General features: G+C 32.9%; 1 protein-coding gene across 1 annotated transcript in view; it reads left to right on the plus strand.

Moving 5' to 3' along the window:
• The first annotated feature begins 235 nt into the window (after positions 1 to 235).
• The window catches only part of LOC129216003 (enoyl-CoA hydratase, mitochondrial-like), a 41,772-nt gene continuing 19,075 nt past the window's right edge, over positions 236 to 22,932 (plus strand). Inside the window, exons 1-3 of the mRNA XM_054850139.1 lie at positions 236 to 500; positions 1,307 to 1,504; positions 13,374 to 13,501. Of these exons, the coding sequence (XP_054706114.1) occupies positions 398 to 500; positions 1,307 to 1,504; positions 13,374 to 13,501 (429 nt within the window). The 5' untranslated portion in view covers positions 236 to 397. The remainder of the gene's footprint in view (positions 501 to 1,306; positions 1,505 to 13,373; positions 13,502 to 22,932) is intronic.

The following is a 22,932-nucleotide window of genomic DNA, read 5'->3' on the forward strand; positions in this document are numbered from 1 at the left end:
GCGTTTCCGAACGCTTGCGGTGGCACCGAAGCGACCGATCCTTATTTCCGAATGCACCCTTAGAGTCCCTACATTAGGATTTTAGATAAAATGTGCTACAAATAAGCAAGCACTAACTCAATCACATGATTTTCTTTTGATCAATGTGAGAATCATTTCAGCGGGTTTTTCATTCTCCTTAAAACTTGCTTTCTCAATAGTTCTTTTTAACTGTGCTCGTATTCGCGAAGAAAACATCGTCTGTTCGTTCGTATCTGCAAGTTGTCGGGCTGAACGCTTTTTATAGATAAAGTGATTTAATCAATGTTATTTTGTCTAAGTTGTTAAAATTAGAAGCTTTTGCTTTTGGACAGTGATTCAATTCATCACACTGCATAAAATTCATTACTGTTGAAACATGGCTTTTGTTAAATTATGTTCATCCATAAGTAAACAAATCATTCAACCTGCATTTAGAGTTCAGAAACTATCTACTCCTTTTTCAAGGAGCCTATCAACAGGTTATCTCTTTATTCTTTACAAATATATTTTCATTCTGAAATACCGCTTGAAGATCTTTTAAATGGTTATGCGGGTCTACTTAAAAAATGATTTATCTTTTTACATCTTTTGAAACTTCCCCATTGTTTAGTCAATAGTTTTTTCTTTTCTTTTGTGCCCTATAGGTTCTCTTGGTGAAATAAAACTTATTTTTTGCCTAGTGCACTGTAACCAAGTTCTTTTCTAGTATTATTTAGAATTCCTTTTACAACAAAAAAAAAGTTAAAAATTCTTGAACAGATGCCAGTCTAATTCGTTAAATACTTTAGATTATAGACCTAATAATTATGATTGTTTGACATGTTCTTCTCATACCTATGCACTATCTACAATGTTCCTAGTCTGTTTGAAATCCGTCTTGAACTCTTGGGTCTCAGTCTCGTTTTTCTTTTTAGTAATACTTGGTAACTTGCAACAAAATTGTCAATTGTATCCATTTTGCTTTATAAATCATTTATATTTTTTAAATATTTTCACTTAGTTCAGTTCAGTTTTAAAGCTTTTTCCATCTAAATTTTATAAAGTTTTTTACAAATATTGTTGTGCCATAGACAGGTGTATTTAAAGCATGTTGGTTTTTACTTTTTAAATACTTAATTCATTTTAATTGATCAATTAATATTTCTGTTCTTATTTGAATTGTAGTTGTATGTTGCCACTACAAATAAGATTTTTGAAGTGTGCTTATGAAAAGCTTTAAAAAACTGAAAGTATGGGAATGGTCTCATTTCTATTAAATATTGTTTGAAATGTATTTTTCTTTCAGCTGCAAATTATGAATTTATTAAAGTTGAGAAAAAGGGTGAGAAAGAGAACATTGGACTGATAACTTTGAACAGGAAAAAAGCCCTGAATGCTCTTTGTGATGGTTTGATGAATGACATTTCTAATGCTTTAGACAGTTTAGAAGCTGATAAAAGTATTGGAGCTATTGTTTTAACTGGAAGTGAAAAAGCATTTGCAGGTAATACTTAAACAACCTTTTCCAAACCTTTTTTTTTTTTTTTTTTAGCTAGTGATGAAAAGAATCTTGGAAAATGCTTCTTTTTTTTTTGTAAATATCTGTCTGCATTGAACAATCATATGTTAGAAATGCCTATCATATTCACTGATTACTTGATAGAGCCCATGTATTGGAAACAAATATATTTCTCATACTTTTCTGATATATTTAATGGAAAAGAAAAATTATCACTGGGAACTAGTTGTAGGTCACTCCCCCCAGCTTGTGATTTTTATTTGTTTTTTTTTTTTTTATTATTAATTCTAAAGGTGAAAAGAAAAAAAGAATGAAGAAAAAAAATTGGGAACTAATGTCATATACCCCACCCTTGGCGACTTTTTCTTGTTGGCGCTAAGAAAGCGTTGCCAAGAAAACGATGTATGACGACATATGTCATACATCGTTCTTAGCGATGCTTTTTTAGCGCCAACAGGAAAAATTCAGATAAAAAAAATGATCAAAGCACTTCATAAGACAAATATATATAAAAACAACATAAAACCACAGCAAAAAACATCGCGAATATTTGCTTCAAAAATACCAGAAAGTAGAAAGTTTTGGTACACAAAGAAAAATTACTAGTAGGTATTTAAAATGCTTAAATTAACAAAATTACTATCACAGCTCACCAAAGAAATATGTACCAATAGAAATAAAAGCTATTTTCCAACATGCATTTCGTTGAACAAAAACAATTCTCATACTCTACTAAAAAAGAGCAAAGCAATTCAATATGTGATGTTTAAAGCAGAAAACATCCCCAAAATATAACTATTTAGCCAAAAGAAACGCTTATTTATTCAAATTTTGATGCATGAAAAGTAAAATTGTCTCGACAAAACATCCCAAAAATAAACAATACAAAAATACCATACATCAATTTGCTATTCAAAAATGCTTTCAAAATACCTACTGAAAATATCTACTATATTTTATATAAAATAACACCTTCATATTTTTATAAAGTCGCAGAGCCAACGTATTTCAAAGAAATTCAGTATCTAAAGGACACGGGTTTACAGAATAGGCTTGAATAGTTCATGGCATCGATAAGAATTAACTTTTAGAATAAAATAACTACTTTTTTTGTAAAATAAATTTACATGCAGTAAATATAAAGTTAAAAACAACAAGAATCCCTCAATATTTTGTAAAAACATAAAGAATTTCGGAAATGAGAGTTTTTTTTTTAATTCTAAAATAAAAACTGAAGTTTTTGTTGTATAAATCCTCACACTCAGTCTGAAACACAACCTATGAAACAATGCGCCTTACCGAGAAACACCTCAAGTTGGATTTTACTCTTAATTAATGGTCAAGTTTAAAGAAACTGGTATTTTCTAATATTTATTCATCAAAACACAACTACTGAATCTAAACCAACACAAAATAATCCTTTCCTATAAGGTATCTTGCACGAAAAAACAGGAATCTATATAACGTAGACCAGTGGTTGGAAAAACTACTTTTTTTTTGTAGCAAACTACAAATACAAGTACTTCATTACAAATGTAGTTAACTACAACTACAACTATTTTTTTCAAAATGTAGCAACTACAAACTACTTTTAAGAAGTAGTAGCTACTTCGCTACTTTTTAAAAAATAAATGAAATAAAAAGCATACATATACACACTGTTTGAGGATTGAATGAAAAAATTAAACTGGTTTAGATTAATAAATTGACTCATTTGAAAATGAAATATTTACTAATCCACTATAATATTAAAATCTGTTCGCGTCCGTCTGTCTGTCTGTCTGAAGATCGATCTTCTCGAGAACCACTGCAAATCAGGAGTCAAACAAGATACCGATCAATTCGAAATTTTCCAAAGAAAACAATAGGACCAATTTCATAATTGTACAACTTTAATTAGCGGAGATATTAATTAAAACGTTAATTAATATAACGCTTTTCAGGAATTTTTATTTCTTTCCTGTTGCCATTTTGCATATGGGTGAGCAAATAAAATTCTAATAATTGTGTCAAAAGAGATTTTTTTGGCTGCTGTCCAAATCTTAAAACAACGTTTCCATCTAGAATTTCATTTTTAATTAGTTTAAAATTGGTTGCTCTATTCGGACATTTATCGTCTGTCTTTTCTTATTATTTCACATTCAACCTTCTTAACTCTTTTCAGCATAAGAAAAATGTTTCTTTAGTAATGTTTATTGATTGAAGTGTAAGTTTATCATTCACCGGCCTCATATTTGGGTACATTTAGGGTGTGCGACTAATTATGTTTATTTTGTTGGACTTTTTTCCGTCACATGGGTGAGTTTTCGAATTGTAATAAATCTCTTTTTCCTTCCTGTTTCGATTTTTGCAATAAAGTTTGTATCGTTAAAAGAACACGTTAAATTAAGATTGTTTTGATTTCTTTAAGTGAAACAGAGTTGAACAAAAAAGATTGTTTTTAAGGATTTTAACTAAAGCTTAATTGGAATCTGATGGCTTGATATTAAATTAATGCTTATTGGTATTTAATAAGTCTTGGTGCTTTAGTTTCACGTAATCAACAAAAAAGTGTGTGTCATTTTATGTAAAAAGCTGATTGTAATTGTACATAAATATTTCAGATATATTCTATCAGATTTAATTCAGTTTAAAGTGAGCACATATTATAGTTGAGAATGCATATATTTTCATCTTTTGTGCTAATTGAAAATACTCATAACTTGTATTATTGATAAATATGATTAACGTTAAAGGGGTTTTTGCCAAAAATATGCTCTACTGGTGTTTTGCAAACCTTGCATTACGCGTAATTATTTACTCCTTAGCGCTTTAGAAACTGATGTCAGAATAATACAAAAACATCAATTGAACAGCTCTTTCATTTTTTAAGAGCCCGTGCAACGCCGGGCACGCAGGCTAGTCTACTATATATTAAAATCTGTTTGCGTCCGTCTGTCTGTCTGTCTGTCTGAAGATCGATCTTCTCGAGAACCGCTGTGAATCGAGAGTCAAACGAGATACCGATCAATTCGAAATTTTCCAAAGAAAACAATAGGACTAATCCCGTAATTGTGTGACTTTAATTAGCAAAGATATTAATCAAAACGTTAATTAACATAACGTTATTCAGGAATTTTTATTTCTTTCCTGTTGCCATTTTGCATATGCGTGAACAAGTAAAATTCTAATAATTGTTTTAAAAGATTTTTTGGCTGTTGTCCAAATCTAAAAAAAAACGTTTCCATCTAAAATTTGATTTTAAATTAGTTTAAAATTGGTTACCCTATTCGGACATAGCCTTTATTTTATCGTCTGTTCTTTTTTTATTTTTTACATTCAACGTTCTTAACTCTTTTCAGCATATGAAAGTTGTTTCTTTAGCTATGTTTATTGATTGTAGTGTAAGTTAATAATTCATCGGCCTCATATTTTGGTACACTTAGGATGTGTGACTAATTATGTTTATTTTGTTGGATTTTTTCCCGTCACATGGATGAGTTTTCGAATTGTAACAAGTCTCTTTTTCTTTCCTGTTTCTATTTTTAAAATACAGTTTATATCGTTAAAAGAACATGTTAAATTAAGATTGTTTGGATTTCTATGTGAAACAGAGTTGAACAAAAAAGATTGTTTTTAAGGATTTTAACTGAAGCTAAATTGGAATCTGATGACTTGGTATTAAATTAATGCTTATTAGTAGTTATTTAGTCTTGGTGCTTTAGTTTCACGTAATCAACCAAAAAGTATGTGTCATTCTATGTAAAAAGCTTATTGAAATTGTACATAAATAATTCAGATATAGTCTATCAGATGTAATTCATTTTAACGTGAGCACAGATAATAGTTGATAATGCATATATTTTCATCTTTTGTGCTAATTGAAAATACTCATAACTTGTATCATTGATAACTATGATTAATGTTAAAGAGATTTTTGCCAAAAATATGCTCTACTGGTGTTTTGCAAACCTTGCATTACGCATATTTATTTACTCCTTAGCGCTTTAGAAACTGATGTCAGAGTAATACAAAAACATCAATTGGACATCTCTTTCATTTTTAAGTAGCTGGGCAACGCCGGGCACGCAGCTAGTAATTATATATTTATTGTTTCATTCCTTTACCGAGCAAATTGGTCATTCCAAACAATTTTTTTACGATTTTTACGAATATTCGATGCAAGAAAGGATTTAAAAAGTTGAAGGACTTCAACTTTCAAGTTTTTAATCCTTTCCTGACAGTGAATATTTCTTCAAGAAGTGCAACTAGGCTACTTGAAAGTTTAATAAATGTAGTCATAATTTGATTAAACTTGTATATAGACATACATATATGTACATAAAATTGATTTAGATGATTAAAAACATCTTTAAACAAAAGAGAAAAACTTTAATTTTCATTATAGGAGTTAATTTTACAGGCACTTATATTTTTTGTAAAAACTAGTTAATTGGTTTTCAGTTTCAAGCTAGGGATCCGGACCTGAACACCAGCTCCTTTCTTACATTACTGATAAAATGAAATAAGAGTTTTTTTCAATTTTACCGAATGACCTTGAAAACTTACAATATTTAATAATTGACTTTTATTTTGTTGATATATCAATACTCAATCAGTAAAAAAATAAAAAAAATCTAAAAATATCCCAAATGGTACCAGTATTTATAATCAAATATTAATAAATATCCACAATATGAAACATAACTAAGAATGCTTATTTTACTTCAATGTGCAAGTGTCGACTAGCGCGACATGGCTGAATAGAGGCTTTTTCCAAGTAACAATTTTTAGACCTAACGCGAATTCCTCACCAGGTAACCCGAAAATTTTCGGAAGGGAATCGCAAAGCTTAGGTATCACCTTTTTTATTGGGTACTAAATATTAGTTTCGTGAATGAGCTTTCCTTTTAGCATCACTGAAAGCAAAAGTACCCCATTAGTCAAAATATCGCTTTGTTAATTTAGAAATCGTCATTCCGCATCTTTTTCACTCTTAATCTGAAGTTGACAGAACATTATTTCACATAAGCGGGCTGCTTTTCTCTCGTTTTAATAGGAATAATAGAAAGTTTCTGACAGCTAAAGAAATTTTAAAATTTTTGATATTCTTGAACAACTGAAAAGTGCGTCAAATATAATTACTGTGTCTACTCTACAGTACTATTGTAGTGCTGCATTTTATTATTGCTACATACTATACGTACTGTACTGTTTCATTTTATGCCATTCTCTCCTATTGATTTTGTACACCCCAGCCGTATTTACATTCAATAACACAGCTTTTTTTTTTAATGTGCAAGTGCCGACTAGCGCAAAATGGCTGAATAGCGAGCTTTTTTCGAGTAACGAATTTTGGAGCTAACGCGAATTCCTCACCCCGTAACACGAAAATTTTCGGAAGGGAATCGTAAGGCTTAAGTATCATCTTCTTTATTGGGTACTAAATACTGGTTTCGTGAATGAGCTTTCCGTTTTGCATTACGAATTCGCGTTAGCTCCAAAATTCGTTACTCGAAAAAAAGCTCGCTATTCAGCCATTTCGCGCTAGTCGACACTTGCACATTAAAAAAAAAACTGTGTTATTGAATAAAAATACGGCTAGGGTGCACAAAATCAATCGGAGAGAATGGCATAAAATGAAACAGTAAAGTACGTATAGTATGTAGCAATAATAAAATGCAGTACTACAATAGTACTGTAGAGTAGACACAGTAATTATATTCGACGCACTTTTCAATTGTTCAAGAATATCGAAAATTTTTAAGTTTTTAGTTGTCAGAAACTTTCTATTATTCCTTTTAAAACGAGAGAAAAACAGCCCGCTTATGTGAAATAATGTTTAATCAACTTTATTTTAAGAATGAAAAAGATGCGGAGTGACGATTTGTAAATTAACTATTTCAGTTCTCTACTTTTATATTTGGAAAAATGAAGTTACGAAATGAGTTAAAATAGTTTGAGGGGTGTTTACAAATGTCTAAAATAATTGGTATGTTTATTAAAAAAATCGTATAGATACTCTTTTCCTCAACGCGAAATGTCAACCTAAGTGGGGAGTCACATCCCTAGCGTAAGATGAGATTTGACTGTAAATGTGGAAGACATTCATACCTTTTGCTTAACAGGCAAATTTTGCACAAAACGGAAACATTTCCGTAATTATACATTTCTATGTAATATTTATTGTTAGCCGGCCAGAGAGAGGGTAGTTCAGTGTCATCCTCTTCTATAACATTTACAGTAACTTCCAAATTAGGAGGATATTTTGGAGCAATAATCTCATTGACATCTAAAATATTCATCCACGGGACATTCTCTGCTGTGCTGACAGAAAATACAAATGGAGTACTACTTGACAGTTATCGCTTATTCTTTTCTTTCTGAGCCACATGCTCTGCTGAAAGAAAATATTAGGGAAATGTGAAAATTTCGATGCCAAACAAACTAAAGGCGTCTAACAGATAGAACATATGGCGTCAAAATATGTCTGATGTCAGCTCGTATTTTTCAGAGTCTTATGAATCTGATTGATGCAAGTTTAACTCGCGTAAGACTTGCACCAGTCAGATTGTTTGAAACCTCGTTCATTCTTTTTTTTTTGAAACTTTACTTAAAAGTAGTTTTTAGAAATCGCTATAAACTACTTTTTTTTGTAGCGAACTACTCGCTACTCTACTTTTTTTTAAAAGTAGTGCGCTACACTACAAACTACTAAAAAAATGTAGCTACTACAGTAGCGTCGCTACTTGTAGCGCGCTACTTCCAACCACTGGCATAGACCACTAACAACTAAACAAGTTTGAACAGATCTAAGATTGCCTTTGGGTTGCCAAACACAGGTTAGTTTACCCAGGGATGCCATGCTTAAAAAGTTATCGCCTCATTGGCGAGAAAAATATTTCAATTTTGTGTAAAAAATTGGATGTCGCCGTATGGGGGAAGGGGGGGGGGGGGGTAAATCACATCTGTACCAAAAATTGAAAAAAGTCAATTAGCCCAAGTTAGGAATCTCATTAGAAGAAAAGATGTGGATGACAAAATCATCCTTTGAGCAATTCCATGATAAGGTCAACCAGATGATCAAATTTTCAAAATTAAAATTTCTAAACAAGGGAGGTGTCCTTTTAAAAGTAAAGAGTTGCTTATTTTGAAATGCCTGTCACTATCATTTGATCACTTCAGTTTTAAATAAGTTACAGGCGGTTAAACTAAGGTCAACATCTTGAGTATTTTCAAACCATTTTTGGTGACTCGCAAAGAAATTCTGTTTTTTCCAAAAAAATACATACTAATATTATAAATTGAGATGAATAATCATTTAAAAATACAATGTGTTGCTGGTGATGTTGCAAAAATATGTCAAAATGTAATTCATTTTGATTTGTTAACGAATTCCTCTGGGGTACATTAAGTGTTTTATGTCCGACACCAAAATGCGCAGTTAATTATGTTGAGCCAATAATTTTAAAGCTACATACATGTACTTTTGGTACAAAGTAAAATTTTCAATCTCACTGATGTAACCTATTTTCATTTTGTAACAAGTGAATATTTTTTACTAAAAGTTGAGGTGTCTGACGTAAAAAATTTTTTGCGTTTGACACCATTTATGTCCGACACTCTTACATTCCTCTAAACAACATATGTTTTCAACTGTGTTTCTCCCTTTTTTTGCCTTTAATTTTATAGTGAAACATGCATAAGAAACAACTTAGTGAATTTATTGTATGTACATTTAGGGTTGATAGTGGTAAGTAAGACACCTTTTGAGAAAAGGTGTGTTGAATGAATGTAATACAGTTGATTAAGATCAATTTTGGCAAATTTGCTAAAACTATAAGTGGAAAAAGAAATTGGAAACACTAAATGACTGCATCTATGTAAAGTTGGCTAAGGAAGAACCATTATCCACATTCAACCCATATCAATCTTGATGGTTTTCTATCAGGTAAGTTTCACAAATAACTAATCACCAGCTTTTTGTAGCTGAACCATCAATTCCTACTAAGTCATCATAGTTGTCTTGCATTTCACTAATACAAAATTTTATCAGAGTTGCTTTTGATTTTCAGATCATCACTGTTATGGGGGGGGGGGGGGAACCACTTATCCCATAGTGTGGGGACCTCTTGTAGCAAAATTTTGTGGGGTAAGTGGGGCCCCTCCTTTAAAACAGTTTTTAATAATATTTTACTCAAAAATTCTGATTGCAATATGCACTTCAAGTAAATCTGTACTTGAATGTTTAATGATCATAAAAAACTGGGAAACACTTCTTTGAAAAATGCTGCTTAAACTCTCCAAAAAATATTTTTCAGATTTCTCTGACCTAGAACAAAAATACCACGTAACCCAAACATATGCAAACCTAATCACTGATGACATGATCAATGCAAAAAAACATAAAAAAAACCATATGGCTATTTCAGTTTTTGGGAGTGCCCCACTTACCCCAGTGTCCCACTTCCCCTAATCAACCCTACTTTTGAATTTACTTGGTAAATTTTGTTTCAGTATATGTAACCTATAATTTAAACTGTAATCATTGTTATGTATTTACGTTAAAGAGCATTAGTTTACGTCCAATATGAACAATTGATGTCCTACACCGAAAATTTACATCTTTACACCAAGCTAAAAATATTTTTAAAATAATTTTATTTCTTATAATATCATTTGAAAACTGAAATATGCTTCAGTCATAAGTATACTTTAGAATTATGCTGTTTTTAAAATTGAAATGTTAGCTAATTCACAGACTTTTAATAACTTTTAAGTGAATCGTTAATTTTACGTTTTGTATGTTTACGTCCGACACCAACTCTTTAAATTTTTTAAATTTATACTTTAGGGATCTATTTTGAAAAACTAACATGATTTTTTATTCAGTGGGATGTAGTAAGTGTCTTGTAACTAAATTTCATCATTTTGGTACAGTTTGTACTTGGTAAATGAAATTAAAACTGAGAAATTTTTCTTCATTTTTTATATCCGACACCATGGAATTGCCCCTTTGTTGAAATTAGAGGGAGAATGTTAAAAATTGAGACAATTTTTTTTTCAATCTTCAATTTTACAGACATGACAAAACTACAAGAGAGAGTCCTGCATTGAAAAGAAATTTGAAAGTATGTATATTCTGTTCCAAATGAACTTTGAAAGAAAAAAAAACCAGCAATTTGTTTTCCTCCAGTGTGTCACCAATGGCTACTTTTTTCTGACAGAAGTTGAAAAATTATTAGATATAAATTGATGGCTTGCAAATTTATTTTATTCTGAAATGCCCAAAATAGAATTTTCATCATGCAGGTTTAAGATTGCTGTCAAAATTTTTGCAGAACGAAGCGAAAAAAGACAATGTAACAGAATTTTACTATGAACTGCCGTTTGCTGAAGTCTGCATACGATGTCAGTTACAGATTAAGCCTCCCTCCCCCCCCCCCAACCAGAACAGAAAAGGGGTAAAGGATGAATGCTTTCAAAACTGAGTAGTGAAATGTCAAAATGAAAACGTTGAAAGGTGTGGAAGGGCCGATAAGTTCAAGTCAAGTGAAAAAGTGGTGAAGATGTTGAAAACAGGGCTGGATTTGGAAGTGTGGAGGCCCTGATGCACCCAGTAGCAGAAACTTTCTAGCCAGTCTGCGACACTATTTTGGGCAGTTGAAAATAATCTGCAGCATTATTATCAGTTTTAATCATTTTAAGTTTTCATAAAATACACAAGTAAAGGTCAAGACTCAGAAATTTTCCAACTGGCCAGTGGCCCCTAGACCTAAAAAACTTGGTGGCCCCCACCGTCGCCGCGTTTTAAAGTATAAAAAAGAGGGGGGGGGGGGGACAGTTTTTACTACTTTCATAAAAATAAATAGAACTCTGCACACTATGAAAAGCAATTATTCAATACCTATTTATTTAAATGTGGAAAATGTAAGTTAAAATAGGTTTTCGAATTTTTTTTCACAAAATGAATCAATAAATAAATTAGTAAATGAGAAGTTGGCAGGAAACTGCATTTTAGATGAATGTTTCAGTTTGTAGCAAAGCTTCCAATGCAAATATAATTGTGCAGGTAATAATTCACATTTTTTATGAAAATCATTTAAAAAGAAACATGATTTATTGTACATCATATATAATCTTCAATAGTTTTTATTGAGGTAAACATCAAATTCTGTTTTTGGAAACTTAGGGAAGTAATAGTCTCGTCTATTTCCATCTTGCAAATGACCAAACATGGCGTCAACGCGAAAAATGCATGATTCTAAATAGATTTTTGAATTTGTAACATAAAAGTAGAAAAAAAATTCAAACTCCCTAAAAAACTACAACTTAGATGAAATAGTCAGTTTTTAGCACATTAGCCTCTAAAGCAATGAAGATAAGATAACATTCTGAAGATAAAATTTTGCATTTTTTAAGACAGTAATCAAGAATTATCCAAAAAAAGGCACATTTTACATAATTTTCATTAGTTTGCATTGCAATAAACATTCAATTATGTTTATGAAAACGTAGGCACTTACCAAGTCTTGCGTACCAACATCTTAGGAATGACCAAACATGGCGACTACGCCGAAAATTAAGATATACATTTTTGAATTTGGCGCAAAAAATAATTTAAAAATAAGAATCTTCATGAGATTACACTTTAGTTGAAAAGTTTTTTACGCTTTTACGTCCAAAGCAATAAGGATAAGGTGAAATTTTAAATCTAAAACTTTTCATTTCTCAAGAAAATTACTTTAAAAAATAAAAAATAAAACAATTTGCTGCACATGCACATTTTAAGTTATTTTTATTAGTTTTCTGTTAAATAAAACATCCAATTCTGCTTCGTTTTTGAAAACTTAGGCACTTAAGCATCTTATCTACTTCGATCTTGTGAATGACCAAATATGGCGACTATGTTTCTACCTGATACGCTGAAAGCATTGATCGACTTTCTGGTCTAAAAATGATTTCTAAACGATCTTTGCCAAGTTGTATTTTTTTCTTTTTTTTTTAAATTTTATTTATTTATTCTTTTTTTCTCTTTGTTCTTTTGTTAAAATTGTCTGCAGGCCGCTGAAAAATCTGCGACACACGTCTCGCGTCTCGCAGTTTCTGCTACCGGGCTGGTGCAACAAAGGAGTGGAGGCCCCTAATCAGGGTTTGAAAAGATAATCATATTTTCGAAAATATCCGTTACTTTGATATATATCCGAATATTTTTATATATATGTATATATCCGATATTTTCAACCCGGGAAAGTTAGGATATATTGTAAAAATTTTATTGTGGGGGCCGTGGGGCAGTAGCCCCACCTGCCCTCCCTTAAATCCGGCCCTGGTTGAAAACAATCCTCCTTGGGGACTAAGTGCTACAGGAGGGGGAATAAACAGAAAAAGAGATAAGAAAGCTGAAGTCTTTTACCTGGTGTACCTCTAGTGGAGTGGCTAATCTAGGTGTATTTGTATGGGTCTTAATGGCAGGTGTGTGTGACATTGCATAATTTTCCTTTTGTGCTTCGTCATGTACATTCACTCTCCTTAATGGGTTATCTCCAAATTTGAATTGTTTGGCATGGTCTTTTAAGATGGTGATGACGGTTTAAGCAGTAATGTTATCATACCAAGTATGCAGTTTACCTCGAAAATCGTTATCATACAACGGGATGGTGGTTTAAGGAGGGACTTTTGCCTTCCTATACAGAACGTTTTTTTCACCACCTTCCTTGGCAAACTAAGAAGGTGGTGGTTTGTCGGGGGGCGGTTTAAAGAGGTTCGACTGTACGTAATTGGTGAAATTTTTTATCATGGTGTTTTAAGTAAAATTGTATGTCGTGATTAAATTATAAGTATTCATTTAAGTTTTTTGTTTATCTATTTTTAGCTGGAGCTGATATTAAAGAAATGCAAAACAAAACATTTTCTGAATGTTTCAGTGGAAGTTTCCTTAGTGCCTGGGATCGTGTCTCTAAAACTACTAAGCCAATTATCGCTGCCGTGAATGGATATGCGGTAATTTCGTTTTTCCATGCAAATAATTTATTAAAATGGTTTTGGTGTTTATTTTAATTCAGTGAATTATTCTGTCGACAGTGTAACTATTTTCTATGCAGGAGCTTTTGGGAGGTCACTGTGACCTCCCGAAAATTACCTTATTTGGAAAATTTTGGCTGATAATTTCGCAAAATTATCATCATTTGAAAAAATTTGTTGTTCCATTTCGAAAAATTTGTATTATTCTGCAAAATTTTGTGTTTCACTCGAAAAACTGAAAATTTCTGCCCTTCCAAAATTTGGAAGCTTGGGGGCCCCTGTTTCTACGACCCTTGATCTAATTTAGGTTTCTATACTCAAATGAAGTATTATCACTTTTAAAGTCAGTTTTCTTTTTTAAATTATTGTCACTTTCTAAATGTTTAGAATAAAATATTTTATGTGCTTTAAGAGAATTCCCATGTGTTTTTCTGGTCACACAGTGTCTGAATCGAAATTAAAAAATAAATATATGTTTAAAATCTATTTGAAATGCAATAATGTGAACAACTTTTTAATCTCTTTTTTTTTTCTTTTTTACACGTACAACCAGAGCTATGTTTTTGTGCCAGAAGCTAATTTCTTCAGTATTTGTATTTTAACCCATTCCTTGCCCCAGCCGATACAGGATCGGCCGCGCAGTTTGTGTTAAAACTGCCCCTGCCGATTCAGGCTCGTCGCAAGAAATTGGTTCCTAACTGCCTTCAACGAACCCGTGTCGTCACGGCGTTTCTAGCAGTTTTTGCTTCGGCCGAATATGTGTTGGCGATCCTTCCAGGGGCAGAACCCTGTTATTGCGCTTCTCTGTTGGGTTCTGGTGCTTTTAGGGGAGCGGTAATAAAGCTCTTTTCCTTAGTCAAAAGGGATGTAACTTATAGTATTTCAAGAAACTGTTGTTGTAATTTATTTTATATTACTAAGATATTAACCTTTCAAGCACTCTTGGATAAGACACGTATAATGCTTTAAATATTCAAGCAATACATTTTTATCTTTTTGTGGAAACTTTGCTTCTTAGCATTCTAGCATTTGAGCTCATAATGAACAAGTGTGAAAATTTTTCCTTACTCATTTTACCAATATTTCTATGCTTGAATAAAGCAAAGAACCGGAAATATTTTTTTCTTGTTATCAAAGATCCACCATCTTACACAAGCATCCTTAACTAAATGTTTCATAGTCCTCAAATTTTATAATTTATTTTACGCAATAATATTTTTTTTAAATTCTCTTACATATCTTAATTTTGTACGAGTATGTTTTTTTATAATTATAATGTGTTTACTACACTTTTTATTTATTTGTATACTATTATTATTTTTTATTATTTATTTTTCTATGGGAGAATTTACGTGCAACAAGAAACACAAAAACTTTTATTTGTTTCCCCTAAGCTTAAATCGACACATTCAAACATAAACAAGAAGTTAGAGACTACCTCAAAGTTCACGAAGTTTCATAGTTGAAGTTTTTATGCTGCAAGTAAGAATATATTTAATGGCGATTTTTTTTTAATTTTATTCATTCCCACCATTACTTATTTGGCAATACCATTCGTTATTTTGTCTGTTTAAGGAACTTTCAAACAAAGCAAGATATTAAAATTAGGCTAAGAGTTCTGTTAAAATGTTTCATTGTCTATTAAAATGTAAAATAATGCACTAAAATATTTAAATAAGCCGTTGAAATGTCCATAAATAAAGTGAAAAGCTTGATTAAAATAGCCTAGCTAAATAAAACAGTTAACGTTGAATAATCTGCCAAAAAAATATGTTGAAATCAGTGGTTGGAAGTAGCGTGCTACAAGTAGGGACGCTACTGTAGTAGCTACATTTTTTAGTAGTTTGTAGTGTAGCGCACTACTTTTTAAAAAAAGTAGAGTAGTTCGCTACAAAAAAAAAGTAGTTTGTAGCGATTTCTGGAAACTACTTTTGAATAAAGTTTAAAAAAAAAACGCATTTTTAAACGAATCTGACTAGTGCAAGTCTTACGCAAGTAAAACTCGCACCTATCAGATTCGTAAGACTGAAAAATACGAGCTGACCTCTGACATATTATTTTGACGCCATACGTTGTATCTGTTTGACGCCATTAGTTTGTTTGGCATAAAAACTTTCACATTTTCCCAATATTCGCCTTGAATAGAGCATGGCTTAGAAAGAAAGAAACGAATTTTTTCCGTTTCATGAAAACTTTGCCCATTAAGCAAAAAGCTTTCGGTATCAATGCCATTTGCACATGCAGTCGAACCTCAACTTACGCGAGGGATGCTTTTCAAACTTTAGATAAACAGCTCGCTTATGCGAAATTATGTTTCACCAACTTCATATTTACAAAGAAAAAAATGCTCAGCGGCGATTTGTACATTAATAATTAGGGTTCGACCGATGGCATTTTTTGGCCGCCGGGCCGATGCCGATTGTTCAAAGATGGCCGATTGCCGATGGTTTTCCTCCAAATGGCCGATGGCCGATGCCGTTGGCCGATGGAAAAAAAAATTCTAGCGGAAATAAAGTGATAAGATTGCCAGGGATATAAAGGATCATTTAATAATTTCACTTTACTTCCTTTCTGCGAATAAGGACTTCTAATCAAAAAAAAAATCAAATTTCGACCTAATTTCTATTTTACGACCACGCAATTTAAACTTCACAAGTTTTTTCGGCACATCTGTACACGCATATGTACCAAAGAACATGTAGATGACCAAAATATTCATTTTGAACACCTCCTCAGTTAATTATCGCAAGTTCTCTTGTGATGTCTTTATACGCGTAAACTTGCGTCACTCAGAAATGTTATGAAATAGTAAGTTGAAAACTCATACGTACGTAGTATGATCTAAAAGTTCGAGGACAAGCAGTATAAAACCTTACCTTGAGTAGTTCACATTACCAAAGCACATCTATCTACAAAATAATCACCTTGAACGACTATGCACTTCGGCCAATGTTCGAATAGCTTTAGAAGCACTCCTGGCAGCCATTTTTCACAACCTCCTGTTCCCAGCAAAAAAAACATTTGCATGGACGCCGCTTTCTTCCGTCAGGAGAAGATAAAGCTGCACCATAGTAGGTTGCGAAAAAGGCTTCCAGGAGTGTTTCCAAAAGTTAAATGAACACTAGCAGAAGTATATAGTCCCTCAAGGTGACCCTTTGAAAGTGGATGTGCTTCGGTAATGTGAACTATTCTGGGTAAAGTTTTATGCAGCTTGTCCCCGAAATTTTGGATCGTACTACGTACAATCTATATAAGATATAGTTATGCTTCTCTTTTTTGACTGTTGTATGATGATAGAGAAAGAACAACAGTCAAAAAATAGGAAAAGAAAAAAAAAGGAAGAAAAACAAAGACACTGTTTAATAACCAACTGATTTTTTTTTTTAATTGAACATATAACTAAGATTTCAGCAATATTGTAATAATGTATGGATTATGTACACTATACAAAGTTAAAAAACTTTAAATTATGTTGTTTAATCATTCAAAAAAATTTAAGAGTAAAAATATGAAACCGTCAACAAATTACGCAATTAAAGTGGAAAGATTGCACATAGATATTTTTCGTCATGAAATTAAACAAAAAAGGTAACAGATAAATTACAATATTAAATCGTAATATGAATATTTTTATACCTATTTAAAAGTTATGAATTAAAAAATTTGCATTTTTCATAAAAGTTATAACAGTGACATAAATTTTTCTGAAAAAAAAATAGCCATGAAAAGAGCGAGTTTCCTTAAACGCAGCTACAATAAACAAACTCGATATTTACTCCAAGTTAATAATAACTGAATATATATACTACTTGATTTGATGTTTGCACCAGGGCTGCGGAGTCGGAAGGAAAATGGCCGACTCCGACTCCTGGATTTTGAAACGCCCGACTCCGACTCCGGATTTTTTTTAAATTGTATTTTTTCAACTCCCTCTCTCCCTTCAGGGAAAGGGGGAAAACCTCTAAACAGATATTGAAGTATTAATTCCTTTTTATGAAAATTTCGCATTTTGTTTTTTATTGTAAATCCAAGACGCATACAACGTCAGAAATTCAATTTAAAAATCAAATTTTCCAATAGTTACGAGTTAAAAAGTGAGATGACTTAAAAATCCCTTTTAAAAAATTTGAAAAGGATTATGTGTAATTTGCTCCCCTTTAATGTTTAACAAATAGACATTGATCAAATCGTGTGCTTTTAATTTTTGAAGGGAAAACAAAAACCTTTTTTTCTAAATCCAAGTTCTTGAGAGGGGGTGGTTTGCCTAGGGTGACACCCATCTGGTAGATGGTAACCAAAGTTAATTTCAGAGTTTATAAAAAAATATAAATACTTTAATTCTGAAAATTTTCGCGAATATACACTGCTCAAAACAATTAGGGGAGCAAGCAAAAACGTGAAGAAAACCGGGCGAGACGGCTATGTATTGGCATACAATGGATAGTACACGCGTATCAATGCGCAATACAGAAAAAAAGACGTAAAAAAATTGGAATTAAGTTTTAATGCTTTGAAAGTATGGAAAAAACGTAAAAAGATGATTTAGGGCAACAATTTGGTTACATGTAAATGATGAAAAAAGACACTGTTTAGACATGATGCATAAGTTTTAATAAGGCGTGTGGGCTCCTCGAACACCTAAGACTGCTGCACACCTGTTTGCCATGGATGCGATGAGGTTATCTATCTGACTTTGGGGAATACTGTTCCACTCCCCAAGAAGTGCAATTTCCAAGTGCGTCGTCCGAGCATGTCCCAAACATGCTCGACTAGATTCAGGTCAGGAGAGCACGCTGGTCATTCCATACGCTGTATTGTTTCAGCTTCAAGCATGTTGTCTACCAGACGAGCTCTATGCGGTCGGGCAATATCATTCTGGAAAACAACGGAATCTCCAATGGCTCCAGAGTAAGGGATGACATGAGGTCTCAGTATCTCGTATGCATACCTTCGACCAGTCAAAGTGCCATTCCGAATGATATGCAGGTCCGTACGTCCGCCTATGCTGATTCCACCCCATACCATCCAACCAACTCATCTGTATTGTGACTTTTTACGAATGAATGCGAGGTTATTTCGAGTGCCCCTGTCCCTCCATACCAGAAAGCGTCGGATGTCACACTCTAGGCTGATTTGGGACTCATCTGTAAACAACACTTGGCTCCAATCATGTTGCTCCCAATCTCGATGTTCAACATCCCATCATCTTCGGGCAGCACGGTGGCGTGGGGTCAACGGAATGAGGACCATTGGCCTACGTGCATAGAGCCCTCCCTCATGAAGCCGATTACATACTGTTTGGCTGGACATCCTTCGTCCTGTTGCCAAGAGTAACTGTCTTTGCAGCTGCGTAGCATTCTCTGTTCTGTTTCGACGGGCTATTAACAGTATATACTGGTTATCAGTTGCTTCAGTGGCATGTGGCCGACCTTGCCCTGGTCGACGTCTAACATTTCCTGTCTCTTGGAATTGATTCCAAAGCCTTGCAACAACACTTCTGGAGACTCCAACAGCGTCCGCGACACTACGTTATGTTTGCGCGGAACCCAGTCTGTCTATAAGATGTCATGTCATGGATTCCGGTAAATCACTCTGTTGAGACATTCTCAAGTAACCTTGTCTCAAGAAAAAATACTGTGCAATCGAATTTCACAGTTATGGAAATAAAACGGACGTTTCTGCAACATCTCGATTTCTGCTCTTATCTCCTTTTACTGGTTTTTGACGTCATGAACACTGATTGGCATATAAAGTTTTCTTTTTCCGTTTCCTGGTAGGCTTAAAATTATGGATGTTTATATGTACATACATTTTATGTTACTTATTAGTATGCATCTTTGCGTAATTTTGTTAAATCCATGTGCTCCCCTAATTGTTTTGAGCAGTGTATTTTAAATTATATTTCATCAATAAAATTGCAACGAAAATAGGGCGCATATACATCAGGAGCTAATTTTACACAAAATGCGGCGGTATACAAATTTGTACGAATAGCTTTTACTATACCTATGTTTCTCATTCGCAAAATTTTAAATTTAAATTTTATTTGCTGCTTTAGAGTTAACCTTAATATGAAGATTTTAAGATTAACTGCAATTATTGAGTGTTGTAATCAAGAAATCATTTACACTTATTTTGTTCCATACTTTTTAGTGAGAACCAAGCTCACACAGTCTTAATAAAGAAAAAACCATTAGATTATTTCGTCGGATCTTTTGGATTCGTGCTTTTGCGCCAGAACTTTTTTGAATTTGCTGTTCACCCTTAAACGTTTCAACATTAGCTACGGGCCTCAACTTACTAATTTGTTACGTTTCTTTTACTATTTTACAACTGAGATCGAACAAAACACTATATTTCTATTTTTATTTGTAAGTGATGTAAGTGATTACTTGAAAATGTTAGGCAACAAAACCGTTTGCTGACAGTTGCTATTAGTTAAGTTAAAAAGCAAGCAAACTAGGGGACGGCTACAGAAAGTTCTGTAAGCACTCAAGCTAGCTGATTGCCATAATGGCAGTTATTTTCTCATTAGTATCTTTTCATACATGTAATCGAACCAATTGGAAGTCAGTTTTTAAAAAATGCAAGGAGAGTCAGCGAAAGGGAAAGAAAAAAAGAAGCCCGGAGTCGGAATGTTTTCTAACAACTCCGACTCCGACTCCTTTACCTAAAAATCAGTCCAACTCCGACTCTTCGACTCCGACTCCGACTCCACAGCCCTGGTTTGCACACATAATATTGAACAATTTGATTGCTTAAAATCTTTTATGAAGTACTACAAACAAGTTCAAATTAATTTTTTCAATTTAACGATAATTTGCTGAAATTTAAATAATTGCTTAATAGAAAATCCTTGAAACTTTTCTATAACATATTATTAAAAATATGATGAAAATGAAAATAACTCGTTCATTGATTTTATAAAAATACATGAAAATAGTTACTTACAATAGAAAAAATCGATCACTATAAATGATGCAAAAAAGATGGCGCATTACGAAATAAGGATGAAACAAGAATGAAAAATACCTAAAATGACATTTCTTGAGCAAAATAAATAATCGCTAAATATTTAAGAAATGTTTGAAACGACGAGAGAGGGGCGGAGGGGGGGGGGGGGTCACCTGCTGATTTTGGAGTAACTCACAACATTAAACTTTGTTCCCAACTTCAGCCTCATTTGTTTAGTTTAGTTCAGAACCACTACCACCAACGCCTCGGAAGAGTTTCTGAGTCGACTTCAGCACTTCCAAAGAAAAAATTCAAAAGTCTCTTTGATTTTCGAATTATGTCACCATTCAAAACGTCTTTAATCAATTTCCTACATTAATGCTCTGAATTCTTCCTAAACAATAGATTACGTTTGAAAAAAAAATCTCTAATTTTATGAATGGTGTTAGTTTTAAACAACTCGGAAATGCAACTAGAGTTTAATATAAGAAATACAGGCAGGGGGAGGGGGGCACGTAAGTGTTCTAAAAATTACCGTCGATTCAACGGGAATCTAGCAAAATTACATAAAAATCGGTTTTGCCATCTCATATTTGTTTCCTTGGTCTCCAATTCGACAATATACAGTCAAAAAAAAAAAAAAAAAAAACTCGATGCATCAAGAAGCAATCATCCGATTGATTTGAAATTTTGTATGAATGATTGTTTTGACCAGATGTGCAAATGATTAAAATTTGGTGTTCAATGAATGGATAGTTTGATCTCCAGTGCATCGAAACTGCGCATCCAGCAGATGCATATAAAGAGCAATTCTTTAATAGTTGTTAAAACTTTCGGTTTGTTTGCGATTAAGATTCCCTTTCAACAACTTAAAAATGCCTCGTCGCATAGTTCGTGCTTATTAAGAGCAACTGTCAGAGTTTAAACGAGGCCATATCTTTGGATTGAAGGAGGCCAGTTGGTTAAATCGGAGAATCGCTCGTCATTTAAGTCGAAGCGATGCGACGATTCGAAGATGCTGGCAAGGATGGGTGGAAAATGGCAGAATTCAGCGTCAGGATGTTAGCGGTCGACCTAGGGTCACAACAGATCATGATGACAGAGGGATTGTCCGATCAGCTCTCACAGCGCTTTCTTCAGCTCTATGAACCATCAGACGTTCAACCCAAACACCAGTGTCCATCATGACCATTTACAGACGGTTGGGACAACGAAATCTACGCTCGCGCCGACTGTTACGCCACCTGTCACTGACGCCTACACACTGTCGAGCCAGATTACAGTGGTGCATAGCTCGATTAGGTTGGAATGGTGCCGACTGGGGATGTATACTGCCGTGCTAAGCACAGATGTGGTATCTGCACATTTTATCAAAATTGAGTTATTGTCACCAGGTGGTCGTTAGTAATTTAATTTACCTAATTCTCAAGTTTTTTGGCGATTTGTGATCGCGAAATATTAAAAAAAGCTTTGAGAGAAAAGTCGTAACTGCACAGTTTGCGGAGTTTGCTAAAGCAATTTGAACGTAAGTGACAAATACTAAGCCTTTAAAGTGGTATCTGCGCAGTTACCACTTTTTTCTTTAGTATTTTTTGTAGATACGTCTTTTATACCTTAGTAAAGCAGCATATTTAATAATGTAGCACTTTATTGTAACACAGAATACTCAAATTAGTTTACCGTTGAATAGTGGATACAGGTTGATAATAAAAACTAATACAACTTTGCATAATTGTTAAAGTTTCACAAAGTATTCAGCTTTTTCTATTTAAATGTTTATTCTAAATGCAAATTCTAAAAATGAAATGCATGTAAAATATTCATATCTAATTCTTTCATGCAAAAAAAAAAACGCATTTCATTCTACGACCAGTAACATTTTTATTTAAGTATCGTCTGCTGTCAAAATTATCTTCATGCTCGATAAAAATGAATCTAGAAAATAAAACATTATAAAAAACACATTCTTTGAATATAAAAAACAGAAAATTGTTATGGATTATAGTGTCCAGAGTTTTGAAAATGTTATCTTTCAGAAGGTAGAATCTGTTAGATTTGTATTAACAAAATAAAGCGAAACAGTTAAGTGTAAAGAAAGCAGATGCTTTCAGTATTATTTAATAATACATTGAGCTCGTTTTACTAAGCTATTTTTGTCTTATCTGCGCAGATACCCCTAAAAATGCTCAGTAATTGTCACTTACGGTAAAAATAGCTTAGTATATGAAAAGGTTTTGAAAAGAAAATTTGTCGTAACTACATTTATTAATTTTAAATTAAGATTTTTACAAAAATACTCTCATGGTTTTTAGATAAGTTATTTACGAAACAACTACCGCAAGTTGAGCATTTAATTAAGATATAAGTCAAAGAAACAAGTTATAAAACTTTAATCGTCAATTTCTCATTTTGAGCTCTACTGCAGATACCACATCTGTGCTTTGCACGGCAGTATA

This window comes from Uloborus diversus, chromosome 2, assembly GCF_026930045.1.
Source record: "Uloborus diversus isolate 005 chromosome 2, Udiv.v.3.1, whole genome shotgun sequence".
NCBI lineage: Eukaryota > Metazoa > Arthropoda > Arachnida > Araneae > Uloboridae > Uloborus > Uloborus diversus.